This window comes from Oncorhynchus mykiss, chromosome 2 (assembly GCF_013265735.2).
Source record: "Oncorhynchus mykiss isolate Arlee chromosome 2, USDA_OmykA_1.1, whole genome shotgun sequence".
Lineage (NCBI taxonomy): Eukaryota > Metazoa > Chordata > Actinopteri > Salmoniformes > Salmonidae > Oncorhynchus > Oncorhynchus mykiss.
In genome coordinates, this window is record NC_048566.1 from 67,264,835 (window position 1) to 67,282,636 (window position 17,802).

The following is a 17,802-nucleotide window of genomic DNA, read 5'->3' on the forward strand; positions in this document are numbered from 1 at the left end:
GTAGCTGCCCGAAATTCCACAATGTGACCCCTGAAAGCATGGTCAAAGCAAACATTTAAACTTGTAGTTACTATAGCGACATTCTTCCCTGGAGTCCAACAGTGAGGTCAAAGTGAAGGGGGGTTGATTAGGGTTGGGGATGTGGTAGGGACTTGGGGGAATGGGAGGGGAGATGGATCGGAGATCCTATTGAGTTCTTCAGGACTCCAAAGGACTCGGTCTTCCTGCTTTATAAGAGTTGAAGACTGAGGTCACCTGAGGTCCCATGTCCCACTTTCCCAAGGTATCATTCTCTCCTCTCTCCCTGTAATGACAAGGCAGGAGGCCTTTATTTGTCCTACTTTTTACCATCCCTTCATCATAACTTAAGCATATGTGTCACGCTATACCTTTCAGCGGCTGTATGCATTCAAGCGGATTCCCACAGTTATCTTAATTTGCCGTATGAGCCTACTGTACCATTTCTTCCAGAACAGCACTGAGGGCTTGTGTAGTTGAATGAGGAAATATGATGTTCAGAACAGTTTTCACATGTGGGACCTTGAAGAATGTTTGCCTGATACAGTATCAACATGTATTTTTACAATGCATACAATATGCTCAAACAAGAAAGGGAGATGTGGGTTTAGATAGTTTATACTGGAAAGTGATCAAAAGATGAAACAGACACTTACAACAGAGAATAGGAGTTTTAGTTCCATGGGATGGAAATGCTGTGGTAATTTGTTTATTTGATCTGGTAGTCTTCTGTAAAAGATAATAGGTGGGCTCTATCACTTGGCAGTCGGCCATTTCACGCACCCAAAGGGTCCTGGTGTGTGTGTGTGCGTGCATGTGTATGTGACGGTATGCCTTTGTACGTGCGTGCATGTGTGTGTTTGTTTGCATGTGGTGGGAGATTCCCAAGCAAGTGTTTATGGAACAGCTGGCTTTAGCTAAACCTCCGTTTCTAGTTTATTATTCCAGGTTTATGGAAGGTGACTACTTTATTTAGGCGTATTTGTATTAGTCCAGCGGTAAGATTTTTATCAGAGTGCCTGTGTTATTGCAGTTTTGTGGAGTTTACTTATCTTGGATGTATATTTTGCAAAAAACATTGTAGAGCAGAGTAAATGGAAAGCACTCAATTTGTTGCCTTTGTGAGCAATGTTTCACAGTACACAATCTAATTTCCCCTTAAATGTCTCATGTTGGGAGGATGACAATGAGTTAATGTGTATGTGCATGTTTGTTCAGCTGTAGATTTTACCATTTACTACTGCAAAGGTTATTCCCCCTATTACTACTGATCCACTAAACTATTTACAACAGCTAAACTCATTATCTAACTAATTTGACTTAGTGCCAGCTCCAGCAATAAATATATTCAGACATGATCCCCACTGAGTTTAGCCATAGACTCTACTTTAAAATACCTCTAAGCTCCACTAGAGGGAGTAAGTGTTATCAAACTTGTCCCAGCTATTTGAATGAGTCATATCAGAAGCACTACACATGTCCTACAAAGCATTGTTGTGGAGGATTGCACATTTTTGGTCATTATCACATTTTATGTTTTGTAATGAGTCAAAAGTGAATCACTGCATAGTTGTTGTGATACTTGAGGCCATCTGGTAGAGTTTTCCTTATTAGCTCATTTAAACTCTGTGAAGAAAAGAGGTGTCTGCCAGTGTTGTGTGAGTGAATAAGGCACTAGTTTCTGCAGAAACAGTTTAGATGATAAATCTTCAGAAGAAGGAATGTGATTGTCACTATTCTGTGGAGGTCCTTGTCTGTTCTCCATCCTCGTACTCCCAGTCTGTACAGTCCTTTTTGCTGTGCTATACCGTCCACTTCCACAGCTCCTCCCCCTTCTGCCTGTCCATAGGCGGATCATACATGTCCCGTCCTGGCTGACCCCTGAGCCCTGCGATTCATCTGGTGCAGCAGGAGCAGAAAGAGGGCAGAGATGAGGAGGGCCACGCCTGCCATGAGGAAGCCTGTCCCATAGTCACTCATCTTGTCTATAAGGAATCCTGGGTGAATGAAAGATGGGACTCAATTATTACCATGTCCATGCATGTATTGTCATCTTCCGTAATTATGGGATATAAGGAATGTGTTCCCCTCACTAAGGATTGCTTTCTATTGCCATACACTAAGCTGTTTAAGAACACCACAGGCCAACGCATTTCTTGCTTTTAACCCTTCCTTTATGTTCGATTCGGCCTACACCGTTCATGTTCCGGGTCAATTTGACCCGTACAGTAAGTACATCAAGCTCATAAATGTATGATTTTAATCTCCTAAAATGTATTTTCCGGTAGCTTAGAATGTCCTTTTTCATATGCTTTTTTTCCCTGAGTTGATAGACCAGCTGTTCAATTATTTTTCCTACATGTTTGATTACTGTGCCAAAGTCATAAATTAATCAAATTATAAAATTTTATGACATCTATGTAATTTCTGTCCCTCGGCCTTTGAATATCAGGGGGAAACATACTTATGATCATCATGGATATATCTTTACTGCACATAAGACCGTTAGTCTCTAGCACAAAGGTCAAGGTCAAATTGACTTAAAATTGGATTCAGATCAGTGTTGCTGAGCTTCTGAGCATCATAGGGAAATCAAACAAACATGTGATCAGCATGGTTGCAACATTCCTGCTCAGAAAGAAGCTTGTTTCTAGGACACACTGCTCAAATGTTATGTACACTAAGGTAAACTTGTGGGTCAAATTCAAATCTGTGTTGCTCAACCTCTGAGCATCATAGAGAAATATACATACTGTATATATATATATATCTGGCCCCTATATATATACAGTGCCTTGCGAAAGTATTCGGCCCCCTTGAACTTTGCGACCTTTTGCCACATTTCAGGCTTCAAACATAAAGATATAAAACTGTATTTTTTTGTGAAGAATCAACAACAAGTGGGACACAATCATGAAGTGGAACGACATTTATTGAATATTTCAAACTTTTTTAACAAATCAAAAACTGAAAAATTGGGCGTGCAAAATTATTCAGCCCCTTTACTTTCAGTGCAGCAAACTCTCTCCAGAAGTTCAGTGAGGATCTCTGCATGATCCAATGTTGACCTAAATGACTAATGATGATAAATACAATCCACCTGTGTGTAATCAAGTCTCCGTATAAATGCACCTGCACTGTGATAGTCTCAGAGGTCCGTTAAAAGCGCAGAGAGCATCATGAAGAACAAGGAACACACCAGGCAGGTCCGAGATACTGTTGTGAAGAAGTTTAAAGCCGGATTTGGATACAAAAAGATTTCCCAAGCTTTAAACATCCCAAGGAGCACTGTGCAAGCGATAATATTGAAATGGAAGGAGTATCAGACCACTGCAAATCTACCAAGACCTGGCCGTCCCTCTAAACTTTCAGCTCATACAAGGAGAAGACTGATCAGAGATGCAGCCAAGAGGCCCATGATCACTCTGGATGAACTGCAGAGAGCTACACCTGAGGTGGGAGACTCTGTCCATAGGACAACAATCAGTCGTATATTGCACAAATCTGGCCTTTATGGAAGAGTGGCAAGAAGAAAGCCATTTCTTAAAGATATCCATAAAAAGTGTTGTTTAAAGTTTGCCACAAGCCACCTGGGAGACACACCAAACATGTGGAAGAAGGTGCTCTGGTCAGATGAAACCAAAATTGAACTTTTTGGCAACAATGCAAAACGCTATGTTTGGCGTAAAAGCAACACAGCTGAACACACCATCCCCACTGTCAAACATGGTGGTGGCAGCATCATGGTTTGGGCCTGCTTTTCTTCAGCAGGGACAGGGAAGATGGTTAAAATTGATGGGAAGATGGATGGAGCCAAATACAGGACCATTCTGGAAGAAAACCTGATGGAGTCTGCAAAAGACCTGAGACTGGGACGGAGATTTGTCTTCCAACAAGACAATGATCCAAAACATAAAGCAAAATCTACAATGGAATGGTTCAATAATAAACATATCCAGGTGTTAGAATGGCCAAGTCAAAGTCCAGACCTGAATCCAATCGAGAATCTGTGGAAAGAACTGAAAACTGCTGTTCACAAATGCTCTCCATCCAACCTCACTGAGCTCGAGCTGTTTTGCAAGGAGGAATGGGAAAAAATGTCAGTCTCTCGATGTGCAAAACTGATAGAGACATACCCCAAGCGACTTACAGCTGTAATCGCAGCAAAAGGTGGTGCTACAAAGTATTAACTTAAGGGGGCTGAATAATTTTGCACGCCCAATTTTTCAGTTTTTGATTTGTTAAAAAAGTTTGAAATATCCAAGAAATGTCGTTCCACTTCATGATTGTTGTTGATTCTTCACAAAAAAATACAGTTTTATATCTTTATGTTTGAAGCCTGAAATGTGGCGAAAGGTCGCAAAGTTCAAGGGGGCCGAATACTTTCGCAAGGCACTGTACTTCGCCACCATGGCCTTTTTTTGCCTTTACCTCCCTTATCTCACCTCATTTGCTCACACTGTACATAGACTTATTTTTCTACTGTATTATTGACTGTATGTTTGTGTTACTCCATGTGTAACTCTGTGTTGTTGAATGTGTCGAACTGCTTTACTTTATCTTGGCCAGGTCGCAATTGCCTACCTGGTTAAATAAAGGTGAAATAATAAAAAATTAAAAAAATGTAAGAATGCTGTTCATCGACTCCAGCTCAGCATTTAACACCATAGTACCCTCCAAACTCGTCATTAAGCTCGAGACCCAGGGTCTCGACCCCGCCCTGTGCAACTGGGTCCTGGACTTCCTGACGGGCCGCCCCCAGGTGGTGAGGGTAGGATACAACATCTCCACCCCGCTGATCCTCAAAATTGGGGCCCCACAACGGTGCGTTCTCAGCCCTCTCCTGTACTCCCTGTTCACCCATGACTGCATGGCCATGCAAGCCTCCAACTCAATCATCAAGTTTGCAGACAACACTACAGTGGTAGGCTTGATTACCAACAACGACGAGGCGGCCTACAGGGAGGAGGTGAGGGCCCTCGGAGTTTGGTGTCAGGTAAATAACCTCACACTCAACATCAACAAAACAAAGGAGATGATCGTGGACTTCAGGAAACAGCAGAGGGAGTAGAAGCACAAGCATTTCGCTACACTCGCATTAACATCTGCAAACCATGTGTATGTGACAAATAAAATGTGGTTTGATTTGGTGGAAAAATGACTTAAAATAGTATTTTAGTGATTTCAAACTCTGTTCCAGGTCAAATTTCCCCGGAACATAAGAGAAGGGATAATCAACATAACACTTTGATTTAGCTACATTTTCTGTATCTTAATAGCCTTGTAAATGAACTTGAAACAGAATTTGGTGATCTGATATTTTGATACTGTGCTAATCCAGAGCTTTAATTGTGTTGATAATGATCCCTGGGCTGTAGTCTCTCTGCTAAGCCCCCCCCCCCCCCCCCCCCCCTCTCTCTCAGCAGTAGTGTTTAATCAGAGGAAGGAGTAATGGAGAAAGAGAGAGAGAAAGGACTTCCGGCAACTGGGTGGAACTGAAATCTGTCCGAGAAACAATATGGTTCCCCCTTACAAACTGGATCAGGCCTACATTAATTTACAAAGCAATTACACGGATCGTTATGATACAGTGAGAACTACATTCCTTCCTCCTGAAATCCAGCCTCTCCAACTTCAACAACTCACGTCTCTTCTCTATTACTGACAGGAAAATGATAAACTCAGTTAATTGTCTCCTGGAATAGCTATAGCCACAATTAAAGTCATGTTTTTTCTTTGGTGACCGGGCCAGAGTTTGACATAAGAGGTTTTTCCACCTGATGTAGTGTTGAAGGTGCTCTGAGGCAAAACACTTTCTGGCATGCCCCGAACTGTGTGGTGCTAAGCCAAGACCTGATTTGGTAGCCTATATTTACTGCTATTGTTTAGACCAGAGGGGCAAAATATAACCACCTTAGTAATCAACCCCAAATGCTATGGTTATCAGAGCCTTTCTGAAGGCAGTGGGGCACGTCTATTATACTGTTGGTATTCTTCCACTATGTTGTATTGTGTGTTTTTGGTTTGTGATCCAACAGAGTTAACGTTTAAGAGTACCTTTGCTATTTATATTTTTACCCAATGCTGTGCATGCAGTTGTTCACAAGGTCTTTGAAGAATCATGATCTGTGAAACATTATTTTACATTCAGACAAAGAGCTGGAGTGGAGTGTGTGTGCTAGAAGAGGAAGTCAATGGAGAGGAAACCCATCCCAGAGAAATACATTTATTATGGGGTCAATGGCCCATGAAATTAACTGTAAAGCACAATGATATACAGTGGGGAGAACAAGTATTTGACACACTGCTGATTTTGCAGGTTTTCCTACTTACAAAGCATGTAGAGGTCTGTAATTTTTATCATAGGTACACTTCAACTGTGAGAGACGGAATCTAAAAAAAATCCAGAAAATCACATTGTATGATTTTAAAGTAATTAATTAGCATTTTATTGCATGACATAAGTATTTGATCACCTACCAAACAGTAAGAAGTCCGGCTCTCACAGACCTGTTAGTTTATCTTTAAGAATCCCTCCCGTTCTCCACTCCTTACCTGTATTATCTGCACCTGTTTGAACTCGTTACCTGTATAAAAGACACTTGTCCACACACTCAATCAAACAGACTCCAACCTTTCCACAATGGCCAAGACCAGAGAGCTGTGTAAGGACATAAGGGATAAAATTGTAGACATGCACAAGGCTGGGATGGGCTACAGGACAATAGGCAAGCAGCTTGGTGAGAAGGCAACAACTGTTGGCACAATTATTAGAAAATGGAAGAAGTTCAAGATGACGGTCAATCACCCTCGGTCTGGGGCTCCATGCAAGATCTCACCTCGTGGGGCATCAATGATCATGAGGAAGGTGAGGGATCAGCCCAGATCTACACGGCAGGACCTAGTCAATGACCTGAAGAGAGCTGGGACCACAGTCTAAAAAAAACATTAGTTACACACTACGCCATCAAGGATTAAAATCCTGCAGCCCACGCAAGGTCCCCCTGCTCAAGCCAGCGCATGTCCAGGCCTGTCTGAAGTTTGCCAATGACCATCTGGAAGATCCAGAGGAGGAATGGGAGGGAGGTCATGTGGTCTGATGAGACAAAAATATAGCTTTTTGGTCTAAACTCCACTCGCCGTGTTTGGAGGAAGAAGAAGGATGAGTACAACCCCAAGAACACCATCCCAACCGTGAAGCATGGAGGTGGAAACATAATTATTTGGGGATGCTTTTCTGCAAAGGGGACAGGATGACTGCACCATGGTGAGGGGAGGATGGATGGGGCCATGTATCGCGAGATCTTGGCCAACAACCTTCTTCCCTCAGTAAGAACATTGAAGAGGGGTTGTGGCTGGGTCTTCCAGCATGACAACGACCCAAAACACACAGCCAGGGCAACAGCATCTCAAGGTCCTGGAGTGGCCTAGCCAGTCTCCAGACCTGAACTCAAAAGAAAATCTTTGGAGGGAGCTGAAAGTCCGTATTGCCCAGCGACAGCCCCAAAACCTGAAGGATCTGGAGAAGGTCTGTATGGAGGAGTGGACCAAAATCCCTACTGCAGTGTGTGCAAACCTGGTCAAGAACTACAGGAAACGTATAATCTCTGTAATTGCAAAGAAAGGTTTCTGTACCAAATATTAAGTTCTACTTTTCTGATGTAGCAAATACTTATGTCATGCAATAAAATGCTAATTAATTACTTAAAAATCATACAATGTGATTTTCTGGATTTTTGTTTTAGATTCTGTCTCTCACAGTTGAAGTGTACCTATGATACAAATTACAGACCTCTACATGCTTTGTAAGTAGGAAAACCTGCAAAATCGGCAGTGTATCAAATACTTGTTCTCCCCACTGTATATTTGTGCACCGTCTCTGAATATAGGATCTCTGTATATGAATGTTAGTAAAAGCCATCATCTACTGGAGGATGACCATTCGAAGGAAGAGCTCAAATCCCTCAATGGTTAGCTACATGAAGTTATGTTCAATTAAAACCAGAACATGGTTACAGTAATCACACGGTTCATAACTTAAGATTACATTTTCTATAAGCAAATGCCTTTTGGAATTGCACAACCAGAGACAAGGTCATAGAGAATACCCTTGAGCTAATGACAGATGAGCTCACCTGCGATGGGCGGCCCCAGGAGGCCACCGCTGCTGCGGATGAGCATGAAGAAGCCGAGGGCACTCCCCAGCCGCTGCACGCCAACCACCTCAGCCAGCACGGTGATGTGGATGGAGACGGTGGCCCCGTACACCAGGCCATAGGCTGAACTGAAGGCAGCCAGTTCAAGGAAGGAGGAGGCGAGGGGACACAGCAGCAGGACTATACCCAGCAAGATCACAGTGGCAGTCAGCTGCTGCACCATCTCCACTAGATGCAGGTTGGCCACCCAGCCGAAGAACACCCGGCCCGTCAGGTCCAGAACTGCTGAGATGGACATGAGGGCAGTCGCCTGATACTCATCCACTCCCTGGCTCCGGGCATAGGGCACAAGGAAGAGGGCCGGAGCAAAAAAGCCCAAAGCAGCAAACACCCCGAACATGGAGTAGACCATGAAGCGGGGGTTGGTGATGAGTGTGTAGTCCACATAGCGCAGGACTTTGCTCCATAGCTCAGCCTTTCTGGCCTTCTGGGCTTGGGCCTTGCCTGTCCGTTCCACTGTCCCCTCCGAGCTGGATTTAGTCTGGGGCAAGGCATCCAACGTCAAGTCTCCTTCCTCCTCTCTGACCTCCTTGGGAGGCAGCTTAGTGGGGGTGTTCAGGGGACGCAGTAACATCCCACAAACACACAGGTTGAGCTGCAGGCCCCCCAGCACCAACATGGCCCCCCTCCAGGAGTAGTGGTCCACCAGCAGCTGGAACAGTGGAGTAAACAGGAAGGTGATGATGCACTCTCCTGCGCTGGCCAAGGCGTTGGCCATGGGCCTCCTCTTCTCAAAATACCAGCCTACCATGGTCACTGTAGGGGTCCAGGTCAGGGCATAACCAAAACCTACAGGGCAAGTAAAGACCACAGCACTGTGTGTGGGACTGGAGAAATAATTAATTTAAGGAAAGATTGGGATTGGGGGGTTGAACTTATTAGAAACATAGTTAAATTGCAGTCAATTCTCATAAATCATGAACAGAATGCATCAATGATTCGTATTTCCTTAAACTTTCTGAAGAAGTAATGTCTGTTTCAATGCGCCTGTGTGATGTTGTGTAGCCAGTTAGCATGCCTAAACAGTCATTTCTAAAAATGCTTTCCCCGAAAACCTTCTCAATGAAATGTTGACTAGGCCTACCTAGCAGAATGATATCATGAGTATTTGTATCATCGGGTGGGCATTTGTTTTGCAAACTCTTCCCATCACATGAAACACCGCTACAAGAACCGCTAGCTCCAAACTCAATGGTCTCTAGCTGGTGCACAGTTGAATTAAAGGTCATCTTCACCTTTACCCCCCCAAAAAATATGATTTTCCCCAGACCTCAAAAGTAGTCTCCTGATTTAGTGTAAACATTCTTGTGGCCTTATAATATCAAATGTGGTTATTTTTCCATCTTTAAAAAGTGTGTTGTTGAGAGTGAAAAACAGAAAAAAATTGGGAAAAATCCCAGACCTGGAATAACGAATCTGAGAAAATGGAATTTGGCAAGAAAATTATAAATAATGTTAATTACCATGTTCTATGTATTCCTGTCTGGGGAGACTGAGATTAACATTACATGTCATGATAAACCTTAAGCGCAGACCAAAGAGCCCAACTCCCCCTGCCCTAGGACTCTATTTTCTCTATCTATTGCGGTTTAGAAAGTAAGGAGTTTTGAGATTAATTAAATGCGTATTATCTACTTGTTATTCACAACAACAAAAAAAAAAAAAAAAAGGGAAAAAATGTTTTATCACTTTTTGGGTCCTAAATAATTTGCATACCTGATCTATGTGTGTTTGTACTTACCGGTTAGGAGCCCAACAGTGATGTAAAGTTGAACCAGGTTCTGTGCGTAAGCCCCAGCCACCATCCCCACACAGCTCAGTAGACCCCCTATCATCACCACGGCCCGGTGGCTGTAGCGAGCACTCAGAGCAGACGCCATGGGGGCTAGACAAGGAAACACAGGACAGACAGACAGACTCAGCATCAACACTTTGTGAAAGACGTATGCAGCCAAGAGTTCTCAACTGATGTGAAGTTTACAGTGCTGATTACATTTCCATATTCTATTGTAATCCTGTTAGTCTGTGCTCTCATCTGATTGCAACTAGTTTGATTCATTTATCCGTTTCTCATCAACACATCTTCGTGCTCTTCATGTACACTCCATTTCTCTTATAGATTTGTTTTCTTGTGGTTTTTACTCTTTGACTGAGGTGGCATCAATTACACACTCCAAAAACTCAGGTCAGAAATGAGAGTGGTGAGCTTCAGCAAAACATTGTTCTTCTAGAGTGGGGGTCTGGCGACTAGGCAATTTATTTTTGCTTTTTCTTAAAATTTCATGCACAAGATTACTTTCTAATATATCACTTAACAACACTACAGCTAGCAAGATGGAATGTTAATGGGATGAATGGCCAAAATAAACGAGTGGCCTGCTTAGATTCCTTTTGTAGACATAACGTTTATGTTATATTTATTCAAGAGTCGCACCTAAAATAATCTGATGCCCAAAGTTTTGCAAAAAGGCATTATGTTGCAGTGTCATCCTCTGTAGATCCCAAAACTCGTGGCTCCCTTGTTGTCATGAGACGTAGTTTAACATGGACTGTTCTGGGAAAATATGGTAGCGCTGACGGTAGAAAATCATATATCATGTAACAAAACTGCAATCTTAGGTAGGAAAATGACTTTCACATCAGTATGTGCTCCAACCCAGTATGAGCCTACTTTTAATTTTGTAATTGTTTATTTTAAAAAAAATCTAACCGTGTTGATGTCAAATATTACAGGTTTTTCTCTGATCATACGTGCGGATATGAATGCCATTTTATTAACTTTGGCCACCAATCTCAAATGGCTTTCACACCCGTGTCGGTGGCATTTAGCAACCTGGTCAGGGATTTTAACCTCACTGACATATTCCTACGTCTAGACAATTTCATTTTTACTCTGTTTCTGATCATAACTTAGTCAGAGCATCATGCCGGCATTTCAAAGTAACGTTAAAAAAGAACAAACCATTTTGTACTCTATTTCAAAACGAACTAGTTTGATTAACACAGATTGTTGGGTCTGTTGAAAATGTCCTTATCCAGCTCAACATTCAACACCATAGTGCCTTCCAAGCTCATTACTAAGCTAAGGACCCTGGGACTGAAAACCTCCCTCTGCAACTGGATCATGGACTTCCTGACAGGATAACCCCAGGTGGTGAGGGTAGGCAGCAACTTATCCGCCACGCTGACCCTCAATACGGGGACCTCTTAAGGGTGCATTCTTAATCCCCTCCTGTACTGACTGTTACCCCACAACTGTGTGTCCAAGCACGACTCCAACACCATTATTAAGTTTGCCCGACGACACTACGGTGGTAGGCCTGATCACCGACGACGATGAGACAGCCTATAGGAAGGAGGTCAGAGACCTGGCAGTGTGGTGCCAGGACAACAACCTCTCCCTCAACGTCAGCAAAACAAAGGAGTTGATTGTGGGCACAGGAAATGGAGGGCTGAGCATGCCCCCATTCACATCAACAGGGGTGCAATGGAGCGGGTTGAGAGCTTCAATTTCCACATCACTAAGGATCTATCGTGGTTCAAACACACCAACACAATTGTGAAGAGGGCATGACAACTCCTCTTCCCACTCAGGATGAGGAAAATGTTTGGCATGGGCCCTCAGATCCTCAAAAAGTTCTACAGCTGCACCATTGAGAGCATCTTGACTGGCTGCATCACCACATGGTATGGCAACAGCTTGGTATCCTACCGCAAGGTGCTATAGAGGGTAATGCAGATGGCCCAATACATCACGGGGTCCAAGCTCCCTGGCATTCAGGACTTTTATACCATGCGGTGTCAGAGGAAGTCCCTAAAAATGGTCAACGACTCCAGCCACCCAAGTCATAGACCGTTCTCTCTGTTACTGTTTGGCAAACTGTACCGAAGTCTGGAATCAAACAGGACCCTGAACATACATAAGACTGCTAAATAGTTAATCAAATAGCTACCCTGACTATCTGCACTGACGCTTTTTGCAATAACTTTTTTGACTCGTTATATACGCTGCTAGTACTGTTAATTATCTGTCACTTTATTCCTAGTTATATTTACACTACCGGTCAAAAGTTTTAGAACACCTACTCATTCAAGGGTTTTTCTTTATTTTTACTATTTTCTACATTGGGCTTTTTAACCAAAAAGGAGAGTGATGGAGTGCTGCATCAGATGACCTGGCCACCACAATCCCCCAACCTCAACCAAATTGAGATGGTTTGGGATGAGTCGGACGACAGAGTGAAGGAAAAGCAGCCAACAAGTGCTCAGCATATGTGGGAACTCCTTCAAGACTGTTGGAAAAACATTCCAGGGGAAGCTGGTTGAGAGAATGCCAAGAGAGTGCAATGCTGTCATCAATGCAATGGGTGGCTATTTGAAGAATCTCAAATATAAAATATATTTTGATTTGTTTAACACTTCTTTGGTTACTACATGATTGCATACGTGTTATTTCAGTTGTGATGTCTACACTATTATTATACAATGTAGAAAACAGTAAAAATAAAGAAAAACCCTTGAATGAGTAGGTGTGTCCAAACTTTTGACTGGTACTGTAGGTGTCCCTACATCACCCTGGCTAAAGCTGTCAGCTGCTTACAACTCTATACTGACACCTGGTGGCTAATATCGCAGAAGACTGACATGAAATGTTTACATATTTATTTAACCTTTATTTAACCAGGTAGGCCAGTTGAGAAGATCTCATTACAACTGCGACTTGGCCAAGATAAAGCAAAGCAGTGCAACAAAAACAACACAGAGTTACAAATGGGCTAAACAGACGTACAGTCAATAACTCAATAGAAAAATCCGTATACAGTATGTGCAAATGTAGGAAGGAGGTAAGGCAATAAATAGGCCAATTGTGGCAAAGTAATTACAATTTAGCAATTAAACACTGCAGGGATATATGTGCAGATGAGGATGTGCAAGTAGAACTACTGGTGTACAAAAGAGCAGAAAAACAAAAACAAATATGGGGATGAGGTAGGTAGTTGGTTGGATGGGCTATTTACAGGTGGGCTGTGTACAGTTGCAGCGATCAGTAAGCTGCTCTGACAGCTGACGCTTGAAGTTAGTGAGGGAGTTATGTCTCCAACTTCAGTGGTTTTTGCAATTCGTTCCAGTCATTGGCAGCAGAGAATTAGAAGGAAAGGCAGCCAAAGGAGGTGTTGGCTTTAGGGATGACCAGTGAAATATACCTGCTGGAGCGCGTGCTATGGGTGGGTGTTGCTATGGTGACCAGTGAGCTGAGATAAGGTGGAGCTTTACCAAGCAAAGACTTATAGATGACCTGGAGCCAGTGGGTTTGGCAATGAATATGTAAAGAATTATGTAAAGAATATGTATTATGTAAAGAATATGCCCAAGAATTGAACCCTGTGGCACCCCCATAAAGACTGCCAGAGGTCCGGACAACAGGCCCTCTGATTTGACACACTGAACTCTATCTAACAAGTAGTTAGTGAACCACGCGAGCCAGTCATTAGACAAACCAAGGCTTTTGAGTCTGCTGATAAGAATACAATGATTGACAGAGTTGACAGCCTTGGCCAGGTCGATGAAGACGGCTGCACAGTACTGTCTTTTATCGATGACGGTTATGATGTCATAAACATAAACTGACATAAACATGTGGTAGAAATTAGTATAGTAGTAATAGTCAAAGAAATGTCCAGAAGGGTTGGAGCCTATATTTAGATCCATGTTTGCCTTGAATAATACTAGTTTAACTCACTCAGATTTCACTTTAAAGAAAGTCCGATTTCATTGGACAAGTTAAGGACAATTAAAGGAAAATCATGTTTTAATTGCCTTCGATCAAGGTTCTCACCTCCACAGTGTATGGTTGCCACAGCAATGGATGTAATCCAGGAGGTTCCTGTTGCTGTGGCCTCAAAGTAGCCGTGGATCTCCATGTAGAACACTCCGAAGGCCTTGATCACTCCAAAGGTCAGCCCAAACACCAGGAAGCAGGCCAGCAGGATGAACCATCCGTAGCCTCCATCAGGGGGGCCCACCGTAAACTGCTGTCGGTACTGCACAGTCCCACTCTTCACTGGGGAGTCCATCTCCAACCTTAGGCTGACAGGCTCTTCTCAAGCATCTATGGTAAGATACAGTAATAGATATGATAATATCAATTTGTTCTTATATCTGCCCATCCCGTTTAAACAGGTGTTGTGATTTCACCTTTATTTAACCAGGTAAGCCAGTTGAGAACAATTTATCATTTACAACTGCAACCTGGCCAAGATAAAGTAAAGCAGTGCGACACAAACAACACAGAGTTACAAATGGGATAAACAAATGTACAGTCAAAAAACAATAGAAAAGTCTATATACAGTGTGTGCAAATGTAGTAAGATTAGGGAGGTAAGGCAATAAATAGAACATAATATCGAATAAGATACTGTATGTCTCCAACTTCAGTGATTTTTGCAATTCGTTCCAGTCATTGGCATCAGAGAACTGGAAGGAAAGGCGGCCAAAGGAGGAGTTGGCTTTGGGGATTACCAATGATATATACCTGCTGGAGCGAGTGCTACGGGTGGGTGCTGCTATCCTGACCAGGGAGCTGAGATAAGGCGAAGTTTTACCTAGCAAAGATTTATAGATGACCTGGAGCCAGTGGGTTTCGCAATGAATATGATGCCAGGGCCAGCCAACGAGAGCATACAGGTCGCAGTGGTGGGTACTATATGGGGCTTTGGTAACAAAACGGATGGCACTGTGATAGACTGCATCCAATTTGCTGAGTAGAGTGTTATTTTGTAAATGACATCGCCGAAGTCAAGGATCGGTAGGATAATCAGTTTTACGAGGGTATGTTTGGCAGCATGAGTGAAGGAGGCTTTGTTGCGAAATAGGATATATTCTAGATTTAATTTTGGATTGGAGATGCTTAATGTGAGTCTGGAAGGAGAGTTTACAGTGTAACCAGACACCTAGGTATTTGTAGTTGTCAACATATTCTAAATCAGAACCTTCCAGAGTAGTGATGCTAGTCGAGCAGGCAGGTGCAGGCATTGATTGGTTAAAGAGCATGCATTTGATTTGACTTGCATTTAAGAGCAGTTGGAGGCCACGGAAGGAGTGTTGTGTGGCATTGAACCTCGTCTGGAGGTTTGTTAACACAATATTCAAAAAAGGGCCAGATGTATACAGAATGGTGTCATCTGCGTAGAGGTGGATTAGAGAATCACCAGCAGCAAGAGCGACATCATTGATGTATACAGATAAAAGAGTTGGCCCGAGATTTGAACCCTGTGGCACCCCCATAGAGACTGCCAGAGGTCCGGACAACAGGCCCTCCGATTTGACACACTGAACTCTATCTGAGAAGAAGTTTGTGAACCAGGCGAGAATCATTTGAGAAACCAAGGCTGTTGAGTCTGCCGATAAGAATGCGGTGATTGACAGAGTCGAAAGCCTGGCCAGGCTGTTGAAGATGGCTGCACAGTATTGTCTAACCTTTCGATGGAGGTTATGATATCATTTAGGACCTTGAGCGTGGCTGAGGTGCACCCATGACCAGCTCGGAAACCTGATTGCATAGCGGAGAAGGTACGGTGGTCTCAGACAATGATCTCAGTGCTATTACACATGTAACTTGACCTTAGTTTCATCACTTATTGCCTCACAATAGCAAGACTTGAATGAATCATTATCACACGTTACAATGTCCATTTTGTGGCATTATCAGTCTTGTTGTTAAAGCTGATTCCCACGTAAATTAGCCTTTGAGTGACCAAAACATCACCCATAATATTTTTATGTACTTTTTCTCTCATGTCAAACTATCAGGAAGTCTGAAAAGAGTGGGAGAGGAGCAAATAGTCTGAATGGGCGGGGAGCTCAACTTTTACTGACAGTTCTTTGAATTGCCTACGTCAAGCAATGTGTGCTCGATGCTGCAGTAAGATCGCCTCAAGCAAATTTGCTGATACACAAAGAACTCAAACAAATTGAAATTGCAACATCCAGTCCTGTCATACATCACGGTTTCACTGTTCACGACCTTTAAGTAATCTACACCAGAGTACAACAGATGTGTGAAGTGCAGCCTTCAACACAGCATTATTATTGCCATCTGAAATAGTTGCCACTGACCAAGTCACTGACCTGCCGTTACCAGAAGTACAGTATGAGAGCTACTGCATGGATGGTTTAGCTGTCATAGTGGTCTGATGAGTGGTTGGCTCAGTCAGTCCCGATCTGTAGGTAGAAAGATCACACTGACACTCACTAGCACAGACACCACATTAATTCTCCGCTAGGATACAAAGGTTAAAGATGGGGCGGGGGGGGGGGGGGGGGGGTTATCAGGCCAATGTGACCATTACTTTTTAACCAGCCTCTCACTCTGCTGCCTAACACTAGTAAAAATGGGTCCAATGCCGGTCGTTATTTACATGTACATGTATATCAGTATGGGCAAATGATATTGCCATCCTCAGGTTCATACAAACTTGGCAGAGAGACATGTTATGATCACAGGTTCATGGTTGCTAGCTAGGCCACGTGTAGACTGCCACAGTACCAAAGTGCAATGCAATATGTCAGTAAACTGTCTCAAGGACATTGATTGGTCTCATTTTGCACTCCTGTTCAGTCATTTTGTTGTATTTTTATGGGTACAGTGTTTTCTTGTGTTTTCATAACTTTTGCATACTACTCTGTTATTCAACCCAATGATTCCAAAGGTGTTGTATCACAGGTTGATGATTACAAAACCAGGGCCTCTGTCACAAGCCCTGGTCATGTCCCTACGCACGGTAACTGTAACCTCATGTAACTCAGCCAAACAAGAGGACTCTCATAACCAGGCCAGACATATTCAACCCATTCCTAGCATATCTTTGTGTAAGGACACTCGCATGCATAAGTGTGTGCCTTCAGATTTTTCTACTCTGTTATCCTGTTTGCGCCAGAGGGAAAGAGGTCCTCTCTCCTCTGATAATATGGTGTTCTGTAAGCTAAATGAGCAATAGAGACTGAGTTACTGGGTTACTGGTAGCACTGACTGTACAGTTGTGAGACCAGCTATATTTAATCACAGATTAGACCCTAGCAGTTTACCTGTACCTCAGAGGAGGACTGTGACGTGGTGTGCTGGGAAGGAAGGCCAAATCTGTCCCCAAGAAAACATACAGCTTTGAACTGGATGAGAAAGTTAGTATTTTCACTATTGATTAATGAAGCTTTTGCTGAATACTTTGTTTTTGTCGAACTTTGCTATGTTCCACTGTCTCACATCTTTTACTTAACCCACTGAGCCAGACTAGTGCTAAAATAGCATCATTTCTCACTCCAAGGGATTCTGGTAACAAAATATTTTATGTTGTGTCATGATTAGCTATGAGGGATTTCGATAGTCTCCTCTAAATTCTTGTAAAAGTTATTCTGGAATCTCCTGTTTTGGGGTTTAAAGCTTAGAATGGAGAAATAAATACATCTGCTGCTTCCCCAGTTGGATGGTAATTTAGAAAGGAACAGATCTCCCTGCCTGTATTATGGCAACATATCTTTACATATTACTGAATATTACACACGATTTCTCGTA

At 42.9% G+C, this 17,802-nt stretch overlaps 1 protein-coding gene across 1 annotated transcript; it reads right to left on the reverse strand.

Moving 5' to 3' along the window:
* Positions 1-620: 620 nt before the first annotated feature.
* Positions 621-16,454, reverse strand: si:dkey-246g23.4 (uncharacterized protein LOC559426 homolog). The gene is made up of 5 exons (XM_021569630.2): positions 16,362-16,454; positions 14,071-14,343; positions 9,976-10,119; positions 8,154-9,023; positions 621-2,015 (listed from the first exon to the last, which is right to left on the reverse strand). The coding sequence occupies exons 2-5, from the start codon at positions 14,306-14,308 to the stop codon at positions 1,873-1,875; spliced, it is 1,395 nt and encodes a 464-aa protein (XP_021425305.2). The 5' UTR covers positions 14,309-14,343; positions 16,362-16,454; the 3' UTR covers positions 621-1,872.
* Positions 16,455-17,802: the final 1,348 nt, after the last annotated feature.

Coding starts and splice junctions, on each gene's coding strand:
- si:dkey-246g23.4 (XM_021569630.2), bottom strand. CDS start 14,308: ATGGACTCCCCAGTGAAGAGTGGGACTGTGCAGTACCGACAGCAGTTT. Junction 9,024..9,975: donor CACTGTTGGGCTCCTAACCG/GTAAGTACAAAC, acceptor CTTGCCCTGTAG/GTTTTGGTTATGCCCTGACC. Junction 2,016..8,153: donor CCTGGGGCCGCCCATCGCAG/GTGAGCTCATCT, acceptor TCATTCACCCAG/GATTCCTTATAGACAAGATG.